General features: G+C 41.2%; 1 protein-coding gene and 1 long non-coding RNA gene across 8 annotated transcripts in view; one reads left to right on the top strand and one right to left on the bottom strand.

Moving 5' to 3' along the window:
- SHANK2 (SH3 and multiple ankyrin repeat domains 2) overlaps positions 1-23,382 on the top strand; it is a 655,745-nt gene that overhangs the window by 107,945 nt on the left and 524,418 nt on the right. For all 7 annotated transcript variants that reach the window (XM_061610714.1, XM_061610713.1, XM_061610715.1 and 4 more), the window contains exons 8-9: positions 4,896-5,012; positions 12,622-12,699. In XM_061610714.1, the coding sequence (XP_061466698.1) occupies positions 4,896-5,012; positions 12,622-12,699 (195 nt within the window). The remainder of the gene's footprint in view (positions 1-4,895; positions 5,013-12,621; positions 12,700-23,382) is intronic.
- The window catches only part of LOC133377192 (uncharacterized), a 45,032-nt gene that overhangs the window by 15,167 nt on the left and 6,483 nt on the right, over positions 1-23,382 (bottom strand). The window lies entirely within an intron of this gene.

Here is a 23,382-nt window from a genome sequence, read left to right as displayed (position 1 = left end):
CACAGCAGGCAACTGACCAATTATCTGAACTTGGGAACCACCAACCCACAGCGCCTCCATCTTGCTAGGATTCAGACTCAGTTTATTGACCCTCACCCAGCCCACCACCGAGTCCAGGCAGCAGTCCAGGGCTTGCATGGCCTCTTTCCATTCTGATGTTACAGAGAAATAGAGGTGGGTATCAGTGTACTGCTGACACCTTGCCCCAAATCTCCTGATGACCACTCCCAAAGGCTTTGTATAGATGTTAAACAGCATGGGGGACAAGATGGTACCCTGGGGCACCCCACAGAACAACTGCCAGAGGGCTGAAAGACAATCACTCAATGCTATTCTCTGAAAACAACCCTGGAGATAGGATTGGGACCACTGTAAAACAGTGCCTCCAATACTCATCTTACCAAGTTGGCCCAGAAGGATACCATGGTTAATGGTATCAAAAGCCGCTGAGAGATAAGTAAGAATAACAGGGTTGCACTCCCCTGGTCTTCTCCCGATAAAGGTCATCCATCAGGGCAACCAAGGCCAATTCAGTCCCATAAGCAGGCCTGAACCCAGACTGGAATGGGTCAAGATAATCTGTTTCTTCCAAGAGTACTTGCAATTACTGCGCCATAACCCTCTCAATCACCTTCCCTAAGAAGGGGGTATTTGCGACTGGTCGATAATTGTTGCAGACCAATGGGTCCCGGGTGGGTTTTTTCAGGAATGGTCAGATCACCGACTCTTTCAGGGTGGCTGGAACCACTCCCTCCCGCAATGATGCGTTGACCACACCCTGGATCCACTCAGTCAACCCCCTTCAGCAAGCTTTAATAAGTCAAGAAGGTCAAGGGTCGAGAGGACACGTTGCTGGCCGCATCATCGCAAGTACCTTGTCTACATCATCCGGCCTCATCAACTGAAAACGTTCCCAAAAAGTTGCAGCAGAAGTTGCACTAGACACCTCATTGGGGACTACAGTAGATGTGGATGGGACATTAAGACGGAGGCGAGCAACTTTACCCTCAAAGTGCCTTGCAGACAATTCACAGTGGGCCTCCTAAGGGTCTAAAACTCCATTTCCTGGAGTTGATGTCAACAGACCCCTGACAATATGGAAAAGCTCTACTGGATGGCTCCTTGAGGATGCGATGGAGGCAGAGAAGTGGGCCTTTTTCACCTCCCTCACTGCCACACAGTAGGCATGGTTATAATATTTTATTCATGCCCGATCAGCCTCACAGCATTTCTTTCACCACTTGTGCTCTAGCCATCATCCAGCCTGTTTCACTGCCCTTAACTTACTGGTGTACCAAGGTGCAAACCGGGCTCCACAATGCCGGAGAGGGTGCTCGGGGGCAACCATGTCAACAGCCCGACGCACCTCGCTGTTCCACAGTGTGACGAGGGCTTCAGCAGGTTCACCTGCTCTATCTACTGGGAACTCCTCAGGGGCATTCAGGAATCCAATGGATTCCATTAGTCTTCGGAGGTGGACCATCTTAATCTGTCCACCACCCCTGCAGGGAAGAATTGGAGCCATAAGTCTAAACTTCACTATGCTGAAATTCCCAAAGATACCCAATCATTTACAAGTTCTTGGAAGAAAATAGAACACACTTTAAAAATGATAGTGTAGGAAGGAGTTTCCCAAAGGCATATAGGCACAAAACAAATTCGGGACTTATTTTATTTTTTTTTTTCAATAATTTTTATTCAGATTTTCATAAAACATACAAGACAAAATCATAAAACATTCAAAGACAAAAAACAAAATCAAAAATAGTTAAACAAAAAGAAAAAAAAGAAAAAAAAAAAAACAAAAATAAAAAATAAAGAGTAAAATATTGACTTCCCATTTGTCAAAGATCAAATCAGTTATAAGTCTATAATATATAACAATCCTGTCTCTTAAGTCATATTATAAAATCACTTTCCTCCAGTAGTTATCTTACTTAATCATCAAATCTCATAAACATTACTTTATTCTTTCCACAAAAAGTCAAAGAGAGGTTTCAATTCTTTAAGAAATATATCTATCAATTTTTTTTTCCAGATAAGCATATCGATTAATCCATCTCATTACTAATTATGATAATCTTATTGTCATAACCATAGTCAAAATAAACATTTCAATTAATCCATCACATCAGAATCTGTTAGGTTCAGTAATTTCAGTAGCCATTGTTCTATTATCCCTATTAGTTCCATTTTCCATTTTCCATCTTCAGTAGTCTTGTTAAGTCCAGTAATTTCAGTATCCAATCTTCCATTATCAGTATTCCATAATAATCTTGCTGTCAAAGCCATAGTCATATAGTAAGAGTCTGATGGGAATTACCTCTATCCCAAATATTTTCTTGCCATCCATTCTGAATAGGTTGCTGAAATACTGCTGTAAAATCATATCTCTGTTCTTTTTTTCAAAATACACTGGGTCATCTCTTGAAAGTTTTTCCATTGTCACATGGCTGCAGTTAATTCCATAGATTTTCTCTATATTGGGCTCCATCACATCATTCCAGTCCAGAAGATTATCCATGCCATTGATAACTTTATCTCTAGAATCTTCATTAATTTCTTCAGAGATAACATTGAGTTCCAAACAATAGATTTTATTTCTAAAGTCCATAGACTCCAAATCTTGTTCCTGTTCCACGTTTGTTCCAATCTCCGGGATCTCCTCTCTCACAGGGACCCCTGTTCCAGTCTCCAGGGTCTCCTCTCTCACAGGGACCCCTGTTCCAGTCTCCAGGGTCTCCTCTCTCACAAGGACCCCTATGTCTTTAATCTCCTGTGTCTCCAAACAATAAATTTTGTTTCTAAAGTCCATAGACTCCAAATCTTTTTCCTGTTCCACGTTTGTTCCAATCTCCGGGGTCTCCTCTCTCACAGGGACCCCTTCCAGGGTCACCTCTCTCACAGGGACCCCTATATCTTTAATCTCCTGCTTCATTTTACTCAATTCAATTTTCAGCTCCTTACAACCCTGTCGCAGGTTTTGTTTCGTTATCTCAATCTCATCCATTATTTTCTGAAACATAGTTATTTCCAGCTTCTCAGCCACTTTCTTAATTGCCATTTTAAAAGAAAAATATAGGAAAACCACTTCTTATTTCAGCAACAATTGGGTTAATACTCCAAACTTGGTGACATCACAGTATAAACAGAGCAGACAGCTTTATCTCTCCATGCTTAAGTAAACAAAATGCAGTTCCCAGGATCGAAACAATTAATGGCGGTCATCAGGAAACAGATTCGTCAAAATAAAATAGACCAAAAAGAGAGTAGTCTCAGACAATATAATATTCTTCAAAATAAAAATCTGGAATAGAAATCCCTCTTCTGTGTATATCTTTAGAATGCAAATCCAGGACAGCTTTTTGCAACAAAAACAGAGATAAGCTATTAATTAGTGAGTAGCAGAGAGAAGTTATGGCTCCCCAGTGAGATGTCAAAAACCGATCAATCTGGCAAATCTCTTTTAAACAGCAACAATTTAAGTCAAGTAAAAGAAAAATATAGAAAGAAGGGTGCTTGCCTGTTAGTGCGTTCTCTCTTAGAAGATAAGATGAACGTTCGCTTTTCCAGATAGAGCTTGTTGTTAAAAATCCGTCCCACCTTCGTCGGCTGGACCTCGTCCCATAAATTAATGAGATCTGGTCGTCCCAACAAAAATAGGCTTTGAGGTTAATCTCTTCGTTTCTCCCTACCCGGGAGAAGTTTAATCAGTCAAAAAAAGAAAAAATCTGACTGATATATCTGAATAAGCTTCTTTTGAGGCAGGAGCCCGTCTCAAAAGCAGGCACAGGCTAAGTCACCCTTCCCCGGGACTTATTTTAGATGAAGAGGCAAATCTCTGTTCCAAATAATTTGGTAGTGGGTAGACAACAGCAGCAAAAGTTTTGGAAATAGTTCAGATCCACAAATATATCTCTTGGATAGTGAGGCATCTGAGCATAGTACTGTGTGGTTTTTTTTATCTTTTTCTTTAGTTCTTAGGGATGTTTTATTGTTAAGGAGGCTCTCATCAATAGCTGAGTTTGCATGTCACATTAAATCACTGTTCAAAACAAACAATGGCTTAATGTGAACAAGCCGCATTCTTGCTGCACTCTCTTCCGCTTCTGTTGCTGCCCTGCCACCAGCAAGCCAGCCACCCGCAATCTTCCCATATTGACCAGGAAGATCTGATGGAGACTTCTCAGTGTATTTGGTTACATTATCAGGGTTCCAGATCACAGAGAAGTGTCTAAGTGTATTGACCTGAATATACTAGAAGCTTCATTTTGACCTTCCCACTTAATCGGGGGGAATGTGTGGGGATGGGGGCATCTGGCATGGGGGTGAGGATGGTGCATATGTCCCCTGTACACTTTATGCCCTCATAAATTCTTTCAGTGCCTGAACAGATCTAGAGCCTTTCATATTTGAATATTATTTTAAAGTGCTCTATTTAGGATCAAGCTAGCATTTTATTGCAAGGTAACCTAATAATATGTAGGATAATATATATGCTTTTTTCTGCCTCCTTCTAATTTTTTTGAAAGCTAAAGAGTCAAGTTATTCATTACAACCTGTTACTTGCTAGCATGATTCTCTGATAAGAGGATCATTATTCTAGTTTTTTTAGAAAGCGTAAGTAAAAACTGAGTACGATGTAGCAGTTGAATTTCTACTGAAATAGTTGTTGCACCACCAAGCCATGCACAACTTCTGAAAAATGTGCAATTGTTAAGATGACCACTTCAGCATGGAGTCTCAACTCACTACACATTTGGTAATAATATGCATCTCAATTTGCAAAGAGGTTTTTGTCCATAGTACCGTGTTCTCTTCGGAGTACATTTCTAATTATTTATGTTACAAAGTGCAGATCTTGTAATTAAAATATGAACTTTTTGTCTTCATAGGCTTGTCGATACGGGCATGTCCAGCATTTAGAACATGTTCTGTTTTATGGAGCAGATATGGGAGCACAAAATGCTTCTGGAAACACAGCATTACATATCTGTGCACTTTACAACCAGGTCAGTTATTGTAGTTTCTCTGTTGTTCTTATATATCTGTTACTGGAATGCGGCAGGTAACACAAATTATTCCTAGAAATTTTTAAAAAACTGTGACAATCAAAATTCAGGCGTTATCATTCCTATTAGTTAATTATTAATTTCAATTTAAATATTCTCCTTTCCTCCTCTGAGCTCAAAGCAATGTACATAGTTCTCTCTCTCTCTTTTATCCTCACAATGAGCAATCAATGCTTCACAGGAGAAGAGGAAGATACCATCTGCTTTAAAGGAGGTGGTGGTGCATCCCCACCTTAAGAAGACCTCTATGGACCCAGAAGTGTTAAAACAATTATTGCCCGGTGGCAAATATCCCCTTTTTAGGAAGGTGCTTAAGAGGGTGGTGGCAGTCCAGCTTCAAGCATGCTTGGAAACAACTGATTACTTGGATTCAATTCAGTCTGGCTTCAGGCCTGGTCATGGCACTGAAACTGTCTTGGTCACCTTGGTAGATAACATCTGCTGGGAGAGAAATGGGGGAATTGTGACCCTGCTCTTTCTCCTTGATCTCTGGACAGTTTTTGATACTCTTGACCACAGTATCCTTCTGGAGGTAGGGGTTGGGACACTGTGTTTCACTGGTTCCACTCCTACGTCTAGGGCCATTTCTAAAAAATGGGAGGCTACTTTTTGGTACCATGGGAGCTGGGCTGCATAAGCCTTTGTTTTCACAGACATATTTTTTTTTGTTCAATAGTTCTCTGAATGGCTTGGACTCTTACTAACGTAAAAATGTCCCTTTATCAAATAACTCACTTAACCATAAGCACAAGGTCCAAAATAGACGTGATGTTAATAGTTTCACGTGTTCAGATATAAAACTGTCCCAATCATGTAGGAAGTGGAGTGGATGTGCTCAATTTTAAAAGTAAAATGAGCGTACGGGTGAGGGCTACTCAGGGCCGGCCCCAGGCTTGCCGGGGCCCTTGGGCATCCCCTACCCCCCTTCCCCCCACCCCCACCTACCTGTCTCTGCTTCCCCTTGAGCTACAGGAGCAGAGGTAGAGAAGTTGTTGGCCTGGGAAAGACTCACCTGCACACTCCTTTTGCTGTTGAAATCAGTTCCCGCCTTCCTTTTCCTGTGTTACTATGGCAACTCTATGCTTAACACATAGAACTGTCACTGACATCTAGTTTGGTCCTTAGATGAATGGAGACTTCAAATATGATTTTAGGCATTTCTTTGCTCTGTTGATTTATGCAATAGTTTTCTTATCTTGGCATACTTAAACCTGTCTATCTGTCTGTCTGTCTGTCTAATCTATCTAATCTATCTAATCTGATTTGTATCCTGCCCTTCCTCCCAGTGGGAGCCTAGGGTGCCAAACAAAAGCACTAAAAACACTCAAAACATCATAAAAACAGAACTTAAAATATATTACAACAAAACTTCTTTAAAAATATTAAAACAGAACATCTTAAAAACATCTTTAAAACTCTGAGAATAAGAGGAATTTATAAGAGCAGTCTTAGTAGTGGGTCAATCTCTATGGCTGCAGATTTCTCTTTGTCTTTGAAAACAAAAGGGTGTACTTTGGTTTTGGTGAATGTTTTAAGTTTTAATATTCATAGATTTAGTGTTTATACAGCCAACATGGATTTTTTTGCATTCTGCAACATTAAATTGAAAATGCTCCCATGCTATTCTGCAGCTTCCCATAAGCACATCTCAAAACAAAACCTTACAAAACTTATAGTCCTGAACTCAGAAATGCTTGCTTAACAACCCTCTAGGTTTTCACGGTGATACACACAACAGTCAGAGAGAAATGTAACTCCGCTTACCTGGGCGAAGCTGAGGAGTGGCAGTGCAATTGCGGCCATGGATGAAGCCACAGAAGCCATTTTAAGGAAGGGCAACGTCGCGCTGAGATGATGCGCGATGTGCTGCACGGAGGAGGTGGAGCCAAGGGCTTATTTAAGCCCGCGCCACCCCCCTCCATCTTCCTCTTGGCTCGCGACACCCGCCCCACCCTCCCTCTTTTAAGGTCTGCCCATGGTCGCTTCAGGGCCAAGTAGGAATGTTTATCCTGCCCATCCTTGTTGGCGGGCAGGTTTTTTGCCTACTCCACACTTTGGGAGATGGAGGGAACTGGGTTAGGGGGTGTTGTGATTAATAGGTTTATTTTGGCTAATTTGGCTAATCTGGTTCAAATCAAAATACTAATGTGGGCATGTTTGGGACCCGGATTCGGTAAAGTGTAGGAGGTGAAATAGGTAACAACAGCTAGGTGGCCCCCTTAGGCACCTTTGGAGGTGATTGGTGGTTCCGGAGGCCTGTCTCTCAGGGTTTTACGGCCCGAGGACAGGATATGGACTGCTTTGGGGGCCAACTTACATCACCCACCTGAGGGTTCTACAGCCCTGGGGGGTTGGTGATGTGGGAAGACCTCCCTACTCACCTACAAGGTGTGGCCGGGGCAGGGGGTAAGCAAAAGGGGTTTGCCCTTTGCCCCAGTAGGGGCTGGTCACCTGAGAGCTGTAGGGCAAGCTGCTTGCCTAGAGTTAGTTCCCGCACTTAGGTTTCACCTCTGCAGGTCGCTTTAAAAGTTTTTGTTTGTAATTTAATAAAGTGGCCCTTTATTCAACCATAGCTGCTGTTGTCTGCGTATTATTTTGCCCATCGACCGCAATTGAGAGTTCAAATTGTAAAACAAGAGGAAAAAAAACAGACCCCTTTTGGAATTTTTTCTGTCGGTGGTCTCATAATTTGTTGAAATTAATTAAAAATCAGTCATATTCACGAGTACCTATAGTCTTATCACTGACCTTGCCCCATATGATGACCTTCATCTTCTGCAGTTTAAAAGTTTAAAAAATTAATGGCTGACTTTTAATTAATTTAAGAAATTTAACATTGGGATCCATGATAGCGTAGGCATGGTCAGTAAGAGCCAACCGTCAGTGTTCTAAAATCTAGACTAACAGCTGTTTGGCTTGGCTGGTCAGGAGGCCACACCCACACCAGACATTGATTCCACTTTAAACAGTCATGGCTTCCCCCAAAGAATCCTGGGAAATGTAGATTGTGAAGGGTGCTGAGAGTTGTTAGGAGACTCCCATTCCCTTCACAGAGCTCCAGTGACCAGAATGGTTTAACAGTCAGCCCCTTTTCAGGTGATTTTAGCTCTGTGAGGGGAACAGGGCATCACCTAATATCTCTCTGGACCTCCCTCCCCCTCCTTCTCCTCTCCCCTCCCCCTTCCTCCTTACCCTTACCCTTCCTCCCCTTCTGGCCCCCTCCCCCTCCCTGCCCCTCCTCCAGGTCACTTTCATCTTTCCTAAGCATGATTGCACATGAGTAAATCCCATTCAACTCAATAACCATGCAACCATGATCAAACCTACCCTATCCTACCCTTCTCCTCCCTCCTATCCTCTCCCTCTTGTCCCTCCCTTCCCCCGAGGTTTTTTTTGCCTATTAGTGAATTACTTTTAGGGCCAAACTAGACATGATGCAGGAACACTCTTCATGTGATTGGACCGTAGAAGCTTAAAAGTGACATCAGTGAGGGTAGATGTAGTTGAATATTATAGAGACTGTGTCACTGGGCAAGGGGGGTTAAGCCTCCCCCCCACTGTTTTCCTGATGAAAATTTCCTCTCCCACAATCTGGAGGGAAAGCATAAAGGCACCATTTTTAATATGGTGCCATCTACAAATGTCAGTAATGTATTTTTATAGTGGGAGACAGTTTTCCTGGCAGTAGCTATGCATGCTGACCTAGCAGTGGGTGCTGCACATATCTATTTTATTTTCTTCGTTACATTTCTGTCCCCACTTTCTTCCATTACAAAATCCAAGGCAACGTACCTTTGGCTCCCAGTTGGTCATACATCCAGGCATTGACCAGATCCAGACCTGCATAGCTTTAGCAAGGTAGTACATGCGCCTTCAGGCCATACCCTGGACCATACAGTTTTGTGCAGATTGATAGCACTGACTTTTGCAGATTTCCAAATGGGCCTTTTGAGTACTTTACAGCAGTGTGCAGGTGCATTGCATGTCATGGAAATATGCCTATATATGCAGAGATACTCAGCAGTCTGAGCTGCATGTGCCAGTGTATGTATTTACCTTAGAAGCAGGCTTTATCCTGCATTTAGATCATTGAGACTTAAGGACTTAGTAAAAAAAAAAGCTACTTTATTTATAGAAGTGCATAGTAGATAGGAAAGGCATACCTAGTTCTAACTAAGTTGGAGGCTCAATGCCCAGACTTGTATATTGCCCTCATGGCTTGGGAGAGAGAGCAAAGACAAAGATGTCTTCTCTCTCCTTGGACAGTTGAAGAAAAAAAACAAAGGAAGGAGGGGCATATCAGTTTACAATGGAAGGAAGTTAGGTAGAGAAGAGCACAGGTAAAGGTAGGCAAGCCTAGCCAGCTGGAGAACCCTATCTTCCTTCTGGAATACAAACAAAAGAACCCAAGAGCAACTCCTTTGCCCCACTTCCAACATTGCAGTGGTGCAGGATTCTTGCAAATAATAATTTCCACCTTTGCCTTCCATAGGAAGGTATAGATTCTAGAAACCACCTTTCACCAGCTCTAAAACTGAGGCCCTGATCACATCTGTTTGAATGTGGGACCTCTTGGTTTCAGTGGAGATTATTTTCATGTAGTGTCAATTGCTTGAATAATCCCTGGTCCATGACAAGACTAAGCTTAAGCAGTAGAGATGGTTGATGTAAGTAGTTGTTAATTCAGGTGCAATGGCAAAAGCAGAGTATTAGTCTTTGGGCAAAGCGCTGAGGCAGTATATGGCAGGACAAGCTGAGAAGCAAGCAGACTCATAAGACAGGCAAGCAAGGTGAAGAGGAAAGCAGGGTGAAAGGAACAGAGAAGGAGGTGGTGGCAAGCACTGAGGAGTAAAATGATTTCATTTGTCTATAGATTGTTCAGTGACAGGACCTGAAGACTTTATAGGAGGAATATAGAGTTGTTGGTTTGTTCTCTCTGGTCACCTGACCCTACAGGCTTAGAAGGAAACTAGCTTAGAAATTTGCTTATACCAACAATGTTTTGTATAAGTGGAGTGGACAGTGCAAATGATTGCTTGAAATGACTGTTTTTAAATATATATAAATCTGTGCTAGTTTGATGTGATATCTAAAGGATCGATACTTCTGACACATCAAAGCTCTTTTTATTGGATTTGTTAAAATGAAAAGGTTTGATACTCAAAAACTTAATGACGAACAAGACTTTAGTTTATTTTAGCATGTGGTTATTTTGTAGCACTTCAACATTATAGGAATTGTGATTCTAATGCTGCATTGCCTTAGAAATACACAAGTAATGAGGCCTGTTATAACTTGTGTAACATCTGTTAGAGCATCTGCTTCTTAATTAATTAGTGCCTCAATTGTCAAAAAAACCCCATGAAAGCAGATATCTTTACTTACCTTGTTATGTCTAAAATATCTCTTAATTTCGGAAAGGATTTGTATTTGGAATGCACTGTGCCAGTATGCTTAAAATGCTGAGGTATATGTTTCAGAATCGATATTAATTGTTAAGGCTGCAGTTGTATGCACACTTACTTGGGAGTAAGACCCACTGAACCAAATGGACCTTATTTTTGAGTTGGATCTAGGATTATCATGTTTATTCGGAACACATCTTTTCCTTAATACTGCATAAAAACTTTTCAGGGTTGGATTATGATGTTAGGGAGATACCACCTTCAGGTAAATGCAGTACTCCCTGGACTAGATGTTGTTTTTCTCAGTGTCAAAGGGGTGTGGAAGGAGTGTAAGAAAGCTCATGTTTCTTACAAGGCTGAGCCTTCTCTCTGATGACTAATACCTGTACCTGATAGGGCTTATGCAGCCCTCATTATTTTATATTTGAATGACATTGGGTTGCATGCAACAAAGTCATCCCATTAGCATAAGGACTTCTGCTTGTTCAATGGAACTTCCCATCCTTCTTCTCTCCCCTCACCCCCTGCTCCAGAGGGTTGGGGAAACCCCCAGAACAGATTTGGGGTGTGTGAGGGGGAAGGACAGGGAGGGGAAGTTCTGTTGCATAAGTGGGTCCTTGTGGTCACAAGATGGTTTTGTTGGATACAGCCCATTTCCCTCAGGTATTTAACAAAACACATATCTGAATAATGTAGACAAATGAAGAGAAGAGGTTTTTTCCCCGAGTCTGGATTTCCTTAGAAATATGTTGTGGTGCTAAAAATCTTTACTCCCTCTGAAGGAACAGGTTCGTAGTCTGGGAGTACTCCTAGACTCCAACCTGTCACTGGTGGCTAGAAGAGGTTATACCCAGCTCAGGTTAGTTTGTCAGATACATCTGTAGCTGGACTGGGATAGCCTGAACTCAGTTGCCTGTGCTCTGGTGATTTCCTGCGCTCTGGTGATTTCCTGCCTGGACTACTGTCATGAACTCTTTGTGTGGATACCCTTGAAAACAGTCTGGAATCTGGAGCCAGTGCAGGATGCAGCTGTTTGGATAGTGAGAGGCGCAACTCAGGGGACCATGTCTCACTGGGCTTGAATGCGCTGCACTAGCTGCCAGTGAGTTACTGGAACCAATTCATAGTATTAGTGCTAGCACACACATCCATAAACTGCTTGGTACCCAAGTACCTAAAAAAGCACCTCCCCTAATACCAACCATCTTGGTCCCTACAGTCTTCTGGGTGTTGCCCAGTTGATGCTGACCTTTTCAATTATGGTTCCTCATTTGTGGAATGCCGTTCCTGGTGAGATGCATCTGGCTCCCTCATTATTAACATTCAGGAGGAATAAAAAAACATTCCAGTTCACCCATACATTTGATGGCTGAAAGATACTGTTCCAAGCAACTTTGAAATTATGAGTTGGGAGTGTAAGTGACTTAAAAAAAGGTAAAGGTGTCCCTGCACTTATAGTGCAAGTCGTTTCCGACTCTTAGGGTGATGTCTTGCAACGTTTACTAGGTGGACCGTATATATGGGGTGGGATTGCCAGTTCCTTCCCCGGCCTTTTCTTTACCCCCCAGCATATGCCGGGTACTCATTTTACCGACCATGGATGGATGGAAGGCTGAGTGGACCTCGACCCCTTTTACCGGAGATTCAACTTCCTCCTTCTGTTGGAATCGAACTCCGGCCGTGAGCAGAGCTTCGGCTGCATTACCGCCGCTTACCACTCTGCGCCACGGAGGGTCATATGTGACTTATAGATGTTCTTAATTGTTTTAATATGTTTTAAGTATTTAAAAATGTTTCAATTGTATTGTTTTACTGTTTTGTTGTTTGCTGCCCTGAAATCCTTTTGGAGGAAAGTCGGGATAGAAATCATTATTACTATTGTTGTTGTTGTTGTTGTTGTTATTATTAATAATAAGTATGTTTAAAGAAGAAAGGTTATTTCTGTTGAGAGCTATGTTGTTTGATATCTCTGTGTTAGGGCTAACCATTAGCAGGGGACTGGTAACTCAGTTCTCTTAGCAGTCAAATGTCCATTAACGTTTTCTGTGATCTTTGTTTTGTTTTGTTTTTTCAAGAGTGTCCATTGAATACTACCGGTGTTACTTGGTTGCAGGATTGTAACAAATTCTTTTTTTTATTTACAGGACAGCTGTGCAAGAGTTTTGTTATTGCGGGGAGCTAACAAAGAGTTAAAGAACTATAACAGTCAGTCTCCATTTCAGGTAAAATATGTTCTAAAGTCTTTTTTTTTTTAAGATATTTAAAGAGCTTTTAATGCTTTTGCTTGCTGCCCTGGGTTCCTTCTGGGAGGAAGGGTGGAATATAAATTTAATAAATAAAATAAATGAAGGATGTAGGACAACATGCATATCAGTACTGATGACAATTGTGTATGCATTTTCTACATGGGAACAAAAAAGTATGATGGCAATAGTCAAGTTTACTGCATATTAAGGATTTCATTATTGGACATATTTGCACCCCACACATCCTTAGGGAGGTTAGGGTGGCTTACATAAATTATTTCATTTTGTACTCACAACAGTCTTGTGATGTAGATTAGGCTGAGGAGACTGAAGTGGTAGGATTGTGGGCTGTATGACTTCAGAGTGCAGGTTGGTTATATTTTTGAATGTTGACCTACATAATAAATTCTCTCAGGCTGCAATCCTATACCAACTCAACTAGGAGTTGTGTCCTATTGAAGCCAATGGGACTTACTTCAGAGTAGACATATACAGGATTGCACTGTCAATGCAGTCAACTAGTACTTCAGGGAAAGACTTGAATTTAATCTGTCCCCTTGATGCTCCACCTTACTACATCAAATGAGATTTATTAAGTTTTCATAACAAGTAATACTGAGAACAATAAACAGAACCATCCCCCCTTCCACATATGCAACTAAAGTAATTATTATTACAATTAAAATCGCTCTCTCCTTCCCTGATGTTTTGTTTCACTACTATAAAAAAGGAATGCAGTATCTTCCTATACAATTAGTACAAATGTATAGTTTCATTTTAATTTGGCTTGTTCCAGTCACAGTCAGAATGACTTTTTATGTGGGGAAGAGGTATTCAAAATTCCTTCCCCACCTGCAGTCCTAAGTGGGTATCACGCAGAATTCTACCACCTTGGTCATTTAGCATAGTGTGTAAAATGGCTTTGACACCATGGAGACTTGGCCAGTGCCTCTAAGTGACCTTCACGGATGAACAGGGATTCAGATGTCTCCGTTCAGAAATAACAACAAACCATGGTTTGTTAAGAGAGGGTGCCTCAGCCTCATGTGCTGCCCCTTCCCTTTTCTCATCCTTTGCATGTGAGGTGAGGAGATTTGCAGTTTGCCCCAAAATTCTTGTTTTGCCTGTATGTGGGGAATTAGTTTGTGCAAGCCATGGTTTAATTAGTTAGGATGCAATTTACCTGGTAGATATACCAGGCTGAGGGGCTTCAGGATGCGGCAGAGCTGTGGTAGAGAAGGAAGGGTGTCAGCACCATCAGGTTTTGTTGGCAGAAGTACCCCACCCAGCTGCAGCTGTGGTGCAGCCAGGGAACTCTGCCACCACCCGGGTACAGCCAGGGCCCAACTGGCTCAGCTGAGACTAGAGTAAATGGAGCCATTGGAAAACCCCAAAAAGGGATGTTCCAAGGTGTGTCAGGGGCGGAACCAAGGGGAGGGGAACTCCTGTTGCATCCTGAGCCCATTCGGCTCGGTCTCACGGCCCTTCATCCCTGCAGCCGATACACCAGGTAGAGGGGGTGGTGGAAGGAAACATGCATTTTGTTTCCTTCTGCTGCACCCTGCTAGTGCAGCCAGCATCCTCCCTTCCTAGTAGTGCCTGGATTGAGGTTGGGTATGGCAGCCCCTTCTGGCTCCACTGCTGCCAGCCACCTACGAGTTGGATTGTGCCCTCAGTTAGTTGGTTAATTAAATTATAATATAAGGTACTTATATGCTGCCTTTCATTTCAGGGCAAAGCCTTCCCAAGGCATCTTACAAAAGATAACCATAACAAAAAAACTAATTTTAAAATACAAATAAAACAATCCAATTATAAAACCTGAAAACAGCAGCAGTTTAAAGCAGTTTAGTGCCCAACTCAAAATAGTGTAGAAGACATCTTTTTCAATTAGTATATAAAACTATTGGTGGGGTTTTGTCTGAATATTATGTCTGAATGTAGCCCAGGTCTTCAACCTCTCTTTGCTATTTACGCATTTAATTTAATGTTGTTGCTTTAACACATTGGCATAGTATTTCGCCACTGTGTTGGGAAATGAAACAATAGGTAAGCATCTGTCATTGTGAAAAAGGTAGCTATATATAGGTGATAGGACTAATTGTACTTGGAAGGTAGAAGTGCCGCAATTTAACAAAGAGGGACTTGAAACAATGTAGAAAAATAGCTGGGCTAATTAACTTAATGACATTCGGGGTAAGGACTGTAATACTTTTCCATTATATACCTCAAAGGGGGGGTCACATCAACCCCTCATATGTTAAAAGCACATGTTAGATGTTGTGAAGTCATGCAACCAATCCTGTCCCCAGTATTGATGTGTATGAACTGGCTATGCATACCGGTGGACATGTGATCAGCAATTGTGTTAATTGGCCCTATGTTCATAGGATGTATGTGAACAGGGCTTGTGTAAGTGAGGAGGGATCCTGAATGAAACAGGATGCCTCCCCTTTGTGGAGGAGCCCTGTGAATTATTTATTTATTTATTTAAACATGTGCATTTTATTATTATTATTATATTATTATTATTATTATTATTTCCATTTATAGACAGCTTACTATCTAAAAGACATCAAAGCGGTTTACAATAGAATACACAAGGTCCAATTAAAAAACATATCAAATTAATTTACAAAGCAAAATACATAAACAATATCCATAATCATGAATTATTTATTTATTTTATGAATGAAACCTTAATCTTTAAACAACTAGTTTAAATAGTCTCAGACCTTCAAGGAAAATACGGCTGTGCTACCAATACAAAGCCAGGACTAAAGGGAGTCATGAAAAGCATTTTACATATTTGAAATTTTCTGCTAGAGAATTAAGAATGACTGAATATATATTTAAAGGTTTTGAGTTAATCATATTTAAAATGTATTTAAAATTTTACTTCATCATTTGTGTATCTAAGTGGTTTACATAAAAACAAACATAAAATAAACAATAGAACAATAAAATCAGTATAACACCAAACTTTTACCTTAAAATGCTTGCTGGAACAAGAGAGAAAGATGGAGAAGGAGCACTCCCAAGCTACATACCTGGTCAGTCTCCCAGAGACTGGAACAACCCCTCCACCCACCACAGTGCCTCTGTCTTCCCAGAGCTCAAGCTGTTTATTTGCCCTCATCCATTCCACAACTGCATCCAGACAATGTTCCAGACCATGCTCAGCCTCTCCTGGCTCAGATGTTATGCAGAATGTAGAATGTGTTTCACCAGCATACTGATGATACTTTGCCCCCAAACTCCTCATGACTGCTCCCAATGGCTTCATGTAAATGTTAAACAGCACTGGTGACAGGAATGTGCCCTGTGGCATGCCACAGCACAAAGACTGTGGGGCCAAGACACAATCCTCCAATGCTGTTCTCTGGATAAGGCCCTGGAGGTAGGAACAGAACCAACCATAAACAAATGCCCCCAATGCCCATCCCACAGAGCTGGTCAAGGAGGGTACCATATCAGTGACATCAGAAGGTGCCGAAAGATCAAGAAGCATGAGGAGAGAGGCATTTACCTGGTTCTGCTTTCAGTACAGCTCATCCAACAGGGTGACCAAAGCTGATTCAGTCCCAAAACCATGCCTGGGCCCAGATTGTAATGGATTCAAATTCTCTGTATCCTCGGAACTTCTGCAACTGCTCCACCACCACTCTTTCCACCACCTTGGCAAAAAAGGGGGGGTGTTTGCAACTGGACAGTAGCTATTGTAAACTGCAGGGTCCAAGGTGGATTTCTTCAGGAATGGATGCACCACTGCTTGGTTAAGGGCACCAAGCACCATTGTGTCATGTAGAAACACGTTTGCCACACCCTGGACCCACCCAGTAAGTCCCCCCCCTTGACTGGCTTTCATCAGTCAGGATGGTCATGGGTCAAGAGAACAAGAAGCTGGTTGAATTATTGCAAGAGTCATGAGAACATAAACTGAAATCAATTCCATCGGGAAGGTGATGCATTGGACACCTTGAAAGGACTTGCAAAAACTGCTGCATCTAAGGCAATACAGATGTGAGCAATTTTATTCTCGAAGTGCCATGCAGACTGCTCACAGCATGCTTCTAAGTACTCCAGAGGGTCATCCATCACTTCTCATACAGCTAGCCTCCAGACTACCCAAAATAACTCTGCTGGATGGGAAATATATGCATGCATATCTGTATCCACATAGGGCTGCTTCCTATGGCTATCAAAAATGTAGTCAGTGGCGGGGGACAGGATGGCCAGTACATATGATGGTGGGGAGCAGGTCTAGCTGGCATGCATGCTTATAATCCTTCATGTAACCTCCCCTTTTATAGTGGCCTCCACTAAAGTTAGTCATTAATCCAATGGAGCCAGTTAGACTAATTCAAGTCCCATTGCTTTTAATTAAATGCAATAATGATATAGTTTTTGCTTATTAGGGTAAGTAGTGTTTGCAAAGGTTATTATTTTTCTTTATTTTTTCCCATGCCTTCATAATCTACTTTTAAGAAGGGAGAGAAAAATAAATAGCTGCATCTAGCTTTTAAAGAATTTTTTTCTTTGTTTCTGTCTTAACTGATGTGCCATGACATTGATATCATGTTAGTCTTTATGAGCTATTAAAAGAGACATAAAGATATTGCGGCATCATATCTCTTTATTTTTGTTCCTCATAATATAGTTTTGGTTCCCTCAGTTTCTTATTTTTCCTATCTTAAATTTGGTTCTCCACACTTCTGCAACAATTTGTGTGTCTGTGTTTTTAAATCCTCATGAAAATTCTTCAGCATTTTAATGCAAATTTCTCCTGAGAACACATTTTTTATACAGTTTTAATGTATGCATTTTGTAGGCAATTTCTCTTAATGTAATGCCTTGTATGTTATTTTCACTAATATATTCATTTTTATGCACACTTTCCCCTAATATATGCATTTTTGTAAACATTGCTTGGTTGGAGAACTGAATCTCAAAATTTGGACAATTTCAAAAGATGGCTGTGTTTCAGTTCTCATATTGTTTTGGAAAATGCAACTTTGATAAATTTGGTTTTAAATGCAAACTGATCGAATTTTCCCCTCATCACTAGTCATATGAGGCTGCCTTACACTGAGTCAAACCTCTAGTCCATTTAGCCAGTCCACTGACTGGCTGCAACTCTCTAGGGTTTCAGGAGGGGGACGTTCTGAGCCCTACCTGGAGATGCTGGGGATTAAACCTGGGACCTTTTCCATACAAAGCAGATGCTCTGCCACTGAGCTATGGCTCTTCTAAATATGTCTAATATAAACAATATGAGTTGTGGATCTAATTGTGCTGTGCATCTTTCTACCCTCACCTTTCATCAGCCAGTGATGTGGGATTGGAAGCCACACACAATGAAATTATGTCATGTTTATTTTAGAAGTTGCAAGGAACAGCGAATAAAGAGGCATGGAATGACAGCATCACTTGGTCTGTTATAACCTTTGTTTTGGCCCTTAGTCTGTAGTTTGTGGTTAGTTTGTATGACTGATGTTTAAGAGAGAAAGCTTTCCTTTACAGTAGTAACTTTACAGTAATGGAAGAGGGAGGAAATCTATAGTGGCTACCCTACAATAAAAGGCTGAAATAGGGTGGGCAGAAGTAATATAAAAACAGATAATTTGCTAATCTGTTTTCATGGTTGAAATTACAGACAAGCATACCAGCAAATACCACCCATTCATTCCGTTGGTTACATGGTATCAGACCAGCTCAACTGGGGAAAATTAACAAAACAACCAACAGCTTGAGATGTCTGAAATGGGAAGCATCTCATCTCAGGCATTTTGCTGCAGGGCATTTTGTTAATTTTCCCCAGGAGAAGGCAGAGACAGCAGTGAGGAAGCAAGGAAGGAGTGGGAGAGGAGGAATAAGGCTGATGGATTGGTGTACTTACTGGTCAGTTAAGCTGAGAAGCCTAATTTGCAGTGCTATGAGCCTCTTTTTTATACATCTGTCTTCCTCAATTCATTGCTATCTGCTTTATTTTACTGATCCACTTGATACAAATGATACTGTTACAAAATTACATGGGTTCCTCTTGAGTTAATGGAATTTTGCATACTGAAATGATACTCCTGTAATCAGTACATTATATTATAACAGTGCATTACATTATAACAGTGAACACTGCAACATATCAAGTGCCCATTCATTAGCTGTTATTAAATACTGCATTTCATTTGTATCAAATCTCTAATTTCAAATACCCTTTTTGAAAAATAGAGAAACTGCTGTCTGTAGAATTTTATTCTATGTTCCCGTGTCTGTGACAAAATCACTTTTGCCTTGTTTAGCTAAAATTGGGAAATAGAACTATTCTCATAATTGAAGAAAAATGCCATACCAGATAAAAGGTTTCTGGTTTCTTTGAATAGGTGCTATCATGATAGTGGGTTTGCTCTTTCACTGGCTGTAAAAGGAAAGGCATTGAAATTGCCTCCAGCCATAAGGGGAGATGTCAGACTGTTAACAAAACATGATCATAGAAATGTTGAGGGTTTCCAAGTATTTCAACAAGGAGAGTCTAGAATTACGAAATCACAGCACAGTCGTATGCATGTCTACTTAGAAGTAAACTCCACTAGTCCCTAGTTAGTATGTATGGATTGCAGGTTTAGTTTCGTTCCAGGTTTTGTACAATTGCCTAATATAATTTTGCTTTCTGAATTTAAAAAGTGTTAAATCTATGGCTGTAACCCAATTAAAGAATTTTGATTGATTAAAGATTTGCCATTTAATATATTAATTGATTAATCCATTACATTTAAATACATTTACCAAAACCTCAATATTAGGTACCTTTTTGAAATATTGATAGAAGTGCAAAATAGTTTACAATGTAATAAATAAAACCTACAACCAATTTAAAGCTTTTCTTTTAAATTCCATTTTATAGTGGCATACTAGTACAAAAATAGACTAAAAATAAACCACCGTGCCTTAACTTCGGTGCTGGTTCCTGGGATATTTTTTTTGGGGGGGGGAAGGCCTTAACAAGATGCTCTCAGTGGACCTCCCTCTTTGAATGAGCCCTTCTCCTTGCCCCTGCTTTCCATTTGCTTGGCTCTCACTCTGAACATCATCTTTCAGAGAGAAGGGGGAAGGTATGCAGAGGTTATTGTCCCTACTCTTTTCTCCTCTCACTGCTTACTTTCTTGGAGAGGAAAATTGAACAGACAGCGACAGCAAGGAAGAACTGCAGAAAGCCCAAAAAGGCTCTGGAGATTAGCAGTGGGTCTTAGCAGGTATCCAGTGATGCCATCTCCTGATGCTGCCCCTGCTTAACTTGCAGCCCTAATAATTGCAATTTGCTCTTATTGATTAGTCAGCCATAAGGTAACCTATTGTTAACCTACTGATTAATCCACCAGTTAAAATTTGCATCCTTATTTAAAATGAATGCTGATGAAAGTTAAAGAGGAAAGCGCAAAAGATGGAATACAGCGGAATGTCAAGAAGACTAAAGTAATGACAACAGAAGATTTATGTAACTTTAAAGTTGACAATGAGGACATTGAACTTGTCAAGGATTATCAATACCTCGGCACAGTCATTAACCAAAATGGAGACAATAAAGAAATCAGAAGGAGGCTAGGACTGGGGAGGGCAGCTTTGAGAGAACTAGAAAAGGTCCTCAAATGCAAAGATGCATCACCAAACACTAAAGTCAGGATCATTCAGACCATGGTATTCCTGACCTCTTTGTATGGATGTGAAAGTTGGACAGTGAAAAAAGTGGATAAGAGAAAAATCAACTCATTTGAAATGTGGTGTTGGAGGAGAGCTTTGCGTATACCATGGACTGTGAAAAAGACAAATAATTGGGTGTTAGAACAAATTAAACCAGAACTATCACTAGAAGCTAAAAGGATGATACTGAGGTCATCATACTTCGGACACATCATGAGAAGACACGATTCAATAGAAAAGACCATAATGCTGGGAAAAACAGAAGGGAGTAGAAAAAGAGGAAGACCAAACAAGAGATGGATTGATTCCATAAAGGAAGCCACAGACCTGAATTTACAAGATCTGAACAGGGTGGTCCATGACAGATGCTATTGGAGGTCGCTGATTCATAGGGTCGCCATAAGTCGTAATCGACTTGAAGGCACATAACAACAAATTTAAATCCAGCCTAGCAAATACATGTGCACATGGAATCTCTGAGTTTGTTGTTGTTGTTATGTGCCTTCAAGTTGACTACGACTTATGGCTAGAGGAAAAATAGAAAATAAAAGTCAAAATGTATGTTCTTATTAGTTGTCTATCTCTTTTGTATTGAGTTACAACCAAGCATTATTTAGTTTCAATTAACTCTGTTTTAAAATTACTGCTCAGTCATGTAAGTAGCAATAGGGGTTATGTAATAATTTGATTTGGTCCTTCTTTCAATCTGAACCAGATTTGTCCATGAAAAGCCCCCTGTAGTTCTGCAATCTAAATGCACATGCATGATAGAATTTGCTCCTTCTTTCACATATTAATTTATTAAAAACAAATCATTAGGGATTCTAGAATGCATTTTTCTTGTGAGTGGTTTGCTGGGTGCATTTTTAAGCCAGCAAAAGGCGCTGGAATGAATACAACCTCGTGTTTCTCATATTTATTTAATTAAGCAAACATTAGGATTTCATAAGCTTGGTGTCTTAAGGTAATACAATATCCTCCTCATGTAGATATCCTCCATGCAGAGCATGACTGTAATCTATTCTTCAGATAATAATTGCACAGTTTGCAGTTATAGGGCATCCTTTTAAAAAAGGATTACTTACTGTTCACTTGGTGGAGATTGTGACAGATATTCTTGGCCAATATCACAATGTAGAATTCAGTGATGAATCCAGAAATACCATGAGGCTAAAAGGCCCAGAGACTAGGGGAGTCTGAAGCCCCTCAATCCCTTCTCCATGGTATAAATCAGGAAAGGTATGGTGAAAGTGAATGTGTAATGGCTATCTACTTTTTCTTGTAATGCAAGAATCAAGGAGGCATTTGATGAAATGAACAGATAACAGGTTTAAAAATATGAGAGAAAATCTGAATGATACAGTGCTACATTAAGCCAATTTTAAGTCAATACAGTAGTTTTTATCACTTTCATAATGGCAGTTGCCATCATCACTAGATGTGGCACAGTAATGCTGCCCCAAACCATTGTACGCCTGAGAAATTAACTGTGTAGGGAAAGGACTGGGACTATCATACACCCATGTTGGCTCCTGTGGCACCACATTTGCATGCTAGATGTTAGCAGCTTCTGATAATGTGATTACATATATGTTTGGGAACCTTCATAATTCTTTTCAGCTTGAATTACATTGTTCCATGAAAAAAAATTGTAGTTCTAAAATCTAAATGCAGGCTTACGCTATTTTCTTCACATGAGATACAGCTGTGGCCACACTGGCATATGCCACAGTGTGTGACATTGAAGCTGTGTTGACTTGTAGTGCCCTTTATAAACTTAATAAACCTTAAACAAAACTATGCAGGTAAGAAGCCAGCAGGGGTGTGGGGGCTTTCCAGTGTTTTGCACTGCTTGCAGCATATACGATTATCTGCCTGTTGGACAGAAGTCGTGGGTGTGCTCTCGGTGCAATGAGCTCCTGGCTCTCCGGGAACGACTCTATTTCATTGAGGCCAAGTTGGCTGACCTGGAAAAGCTGAGACAGGCAGAGAGGTGTGTGGATGAGGCCTTCAGGAACATTATAGCTGTGTCCCACTCCAAGGATGATAGCTCTCCTGCTATCATAGAGAACGATGGTCTCAGGGAAGGAGAGCATCCAGCCGAGAAAGAGGGAAACGATCCCTTAGAAGGGAGCCATTCCTTGGGGAATGAGCAGCTATCCTCTCGTGCCAAGGATATATCTCTGGGGGGTGGAGGGATCCTTGTAGTGGGCGATTAGATCATTAGGAACATAGACAGTGGGGTGTGTGATGGGCGTGCAGACCGCAAGATGATTTGCCTGCCTGGTACGAAGGTTGCGGATATCGCCCGTTGCTTAGATAGTTTGGTAGACAGTGCTGGGGAGGAGTCAGTGGTCGTGGTGCACGTTGGCACCAACGACATGGGGAAATGCAGCCGTGAGGTCCTGGAAACAAAATTTAGGTTGCTAGGTAGGATGCTGAAAGCCAGGACCTCTAAGGTGGCTTTCTCTGAAATGCTACTGGTTCCACATGCAGGACCAGCCAGACAGGCACAGCTTTGTAGTCTCAATGCATGGATGAGACGATGGTGTCGGGAGGAGGGGTTTGGATTTGTTAGGCACTGGGGAACATTTTGAGACAAGCCGGGCCTGTACAAAAGGGACGGGCTCCACTTGAACCAGAATGGAACCAGACTGCTGGCACTTAAAATTAAAAAGGTGGCAGAGCAGCTTTTAAACTGACATAGGGGGAAAACCCGACAGGAGCTGAGGAAGGTCCGGTTCGGAATAAACCTCCCCCCTGGGATAAAGACCAAAGAAATGATGAAATTTTAAAAGGAGTAGGCCTAGAAGTAGGCATTGTGAGAGCAGGGGCACAGGATATCAATTCAGAAGGGCAAAATTACCACAGGCCAAACCAAAAGTGCCAAAGACACTTGAAGAGAGACATGGCTTACAAGTGTCTGTACGCTAATGCTAGGAGCCTCCGAACCAAGATGGGAGA

The sequence above is a fragment of the Rhineura floridana genome, chromosome 2 (assembly GCF_030035675.1).
Source record: "Rhineura floridana isolate rRhiFlo1 chromosome 2, rRhiFlo1.hap2, whole genome shotgun sequence".
In the NCBI taxonomy this organism is placed as follows: Eukaryota; Metazoa; Chordata; class Lepidosauria; order Squamata; family Rhineuridae; genus Rhineura; species Rhineura floridana.
The sequence above is the reverse complement of the archived record's forward strand: the minus strand, read 5'-3'. Positions and strand labels throughout refer to the sequence as shown.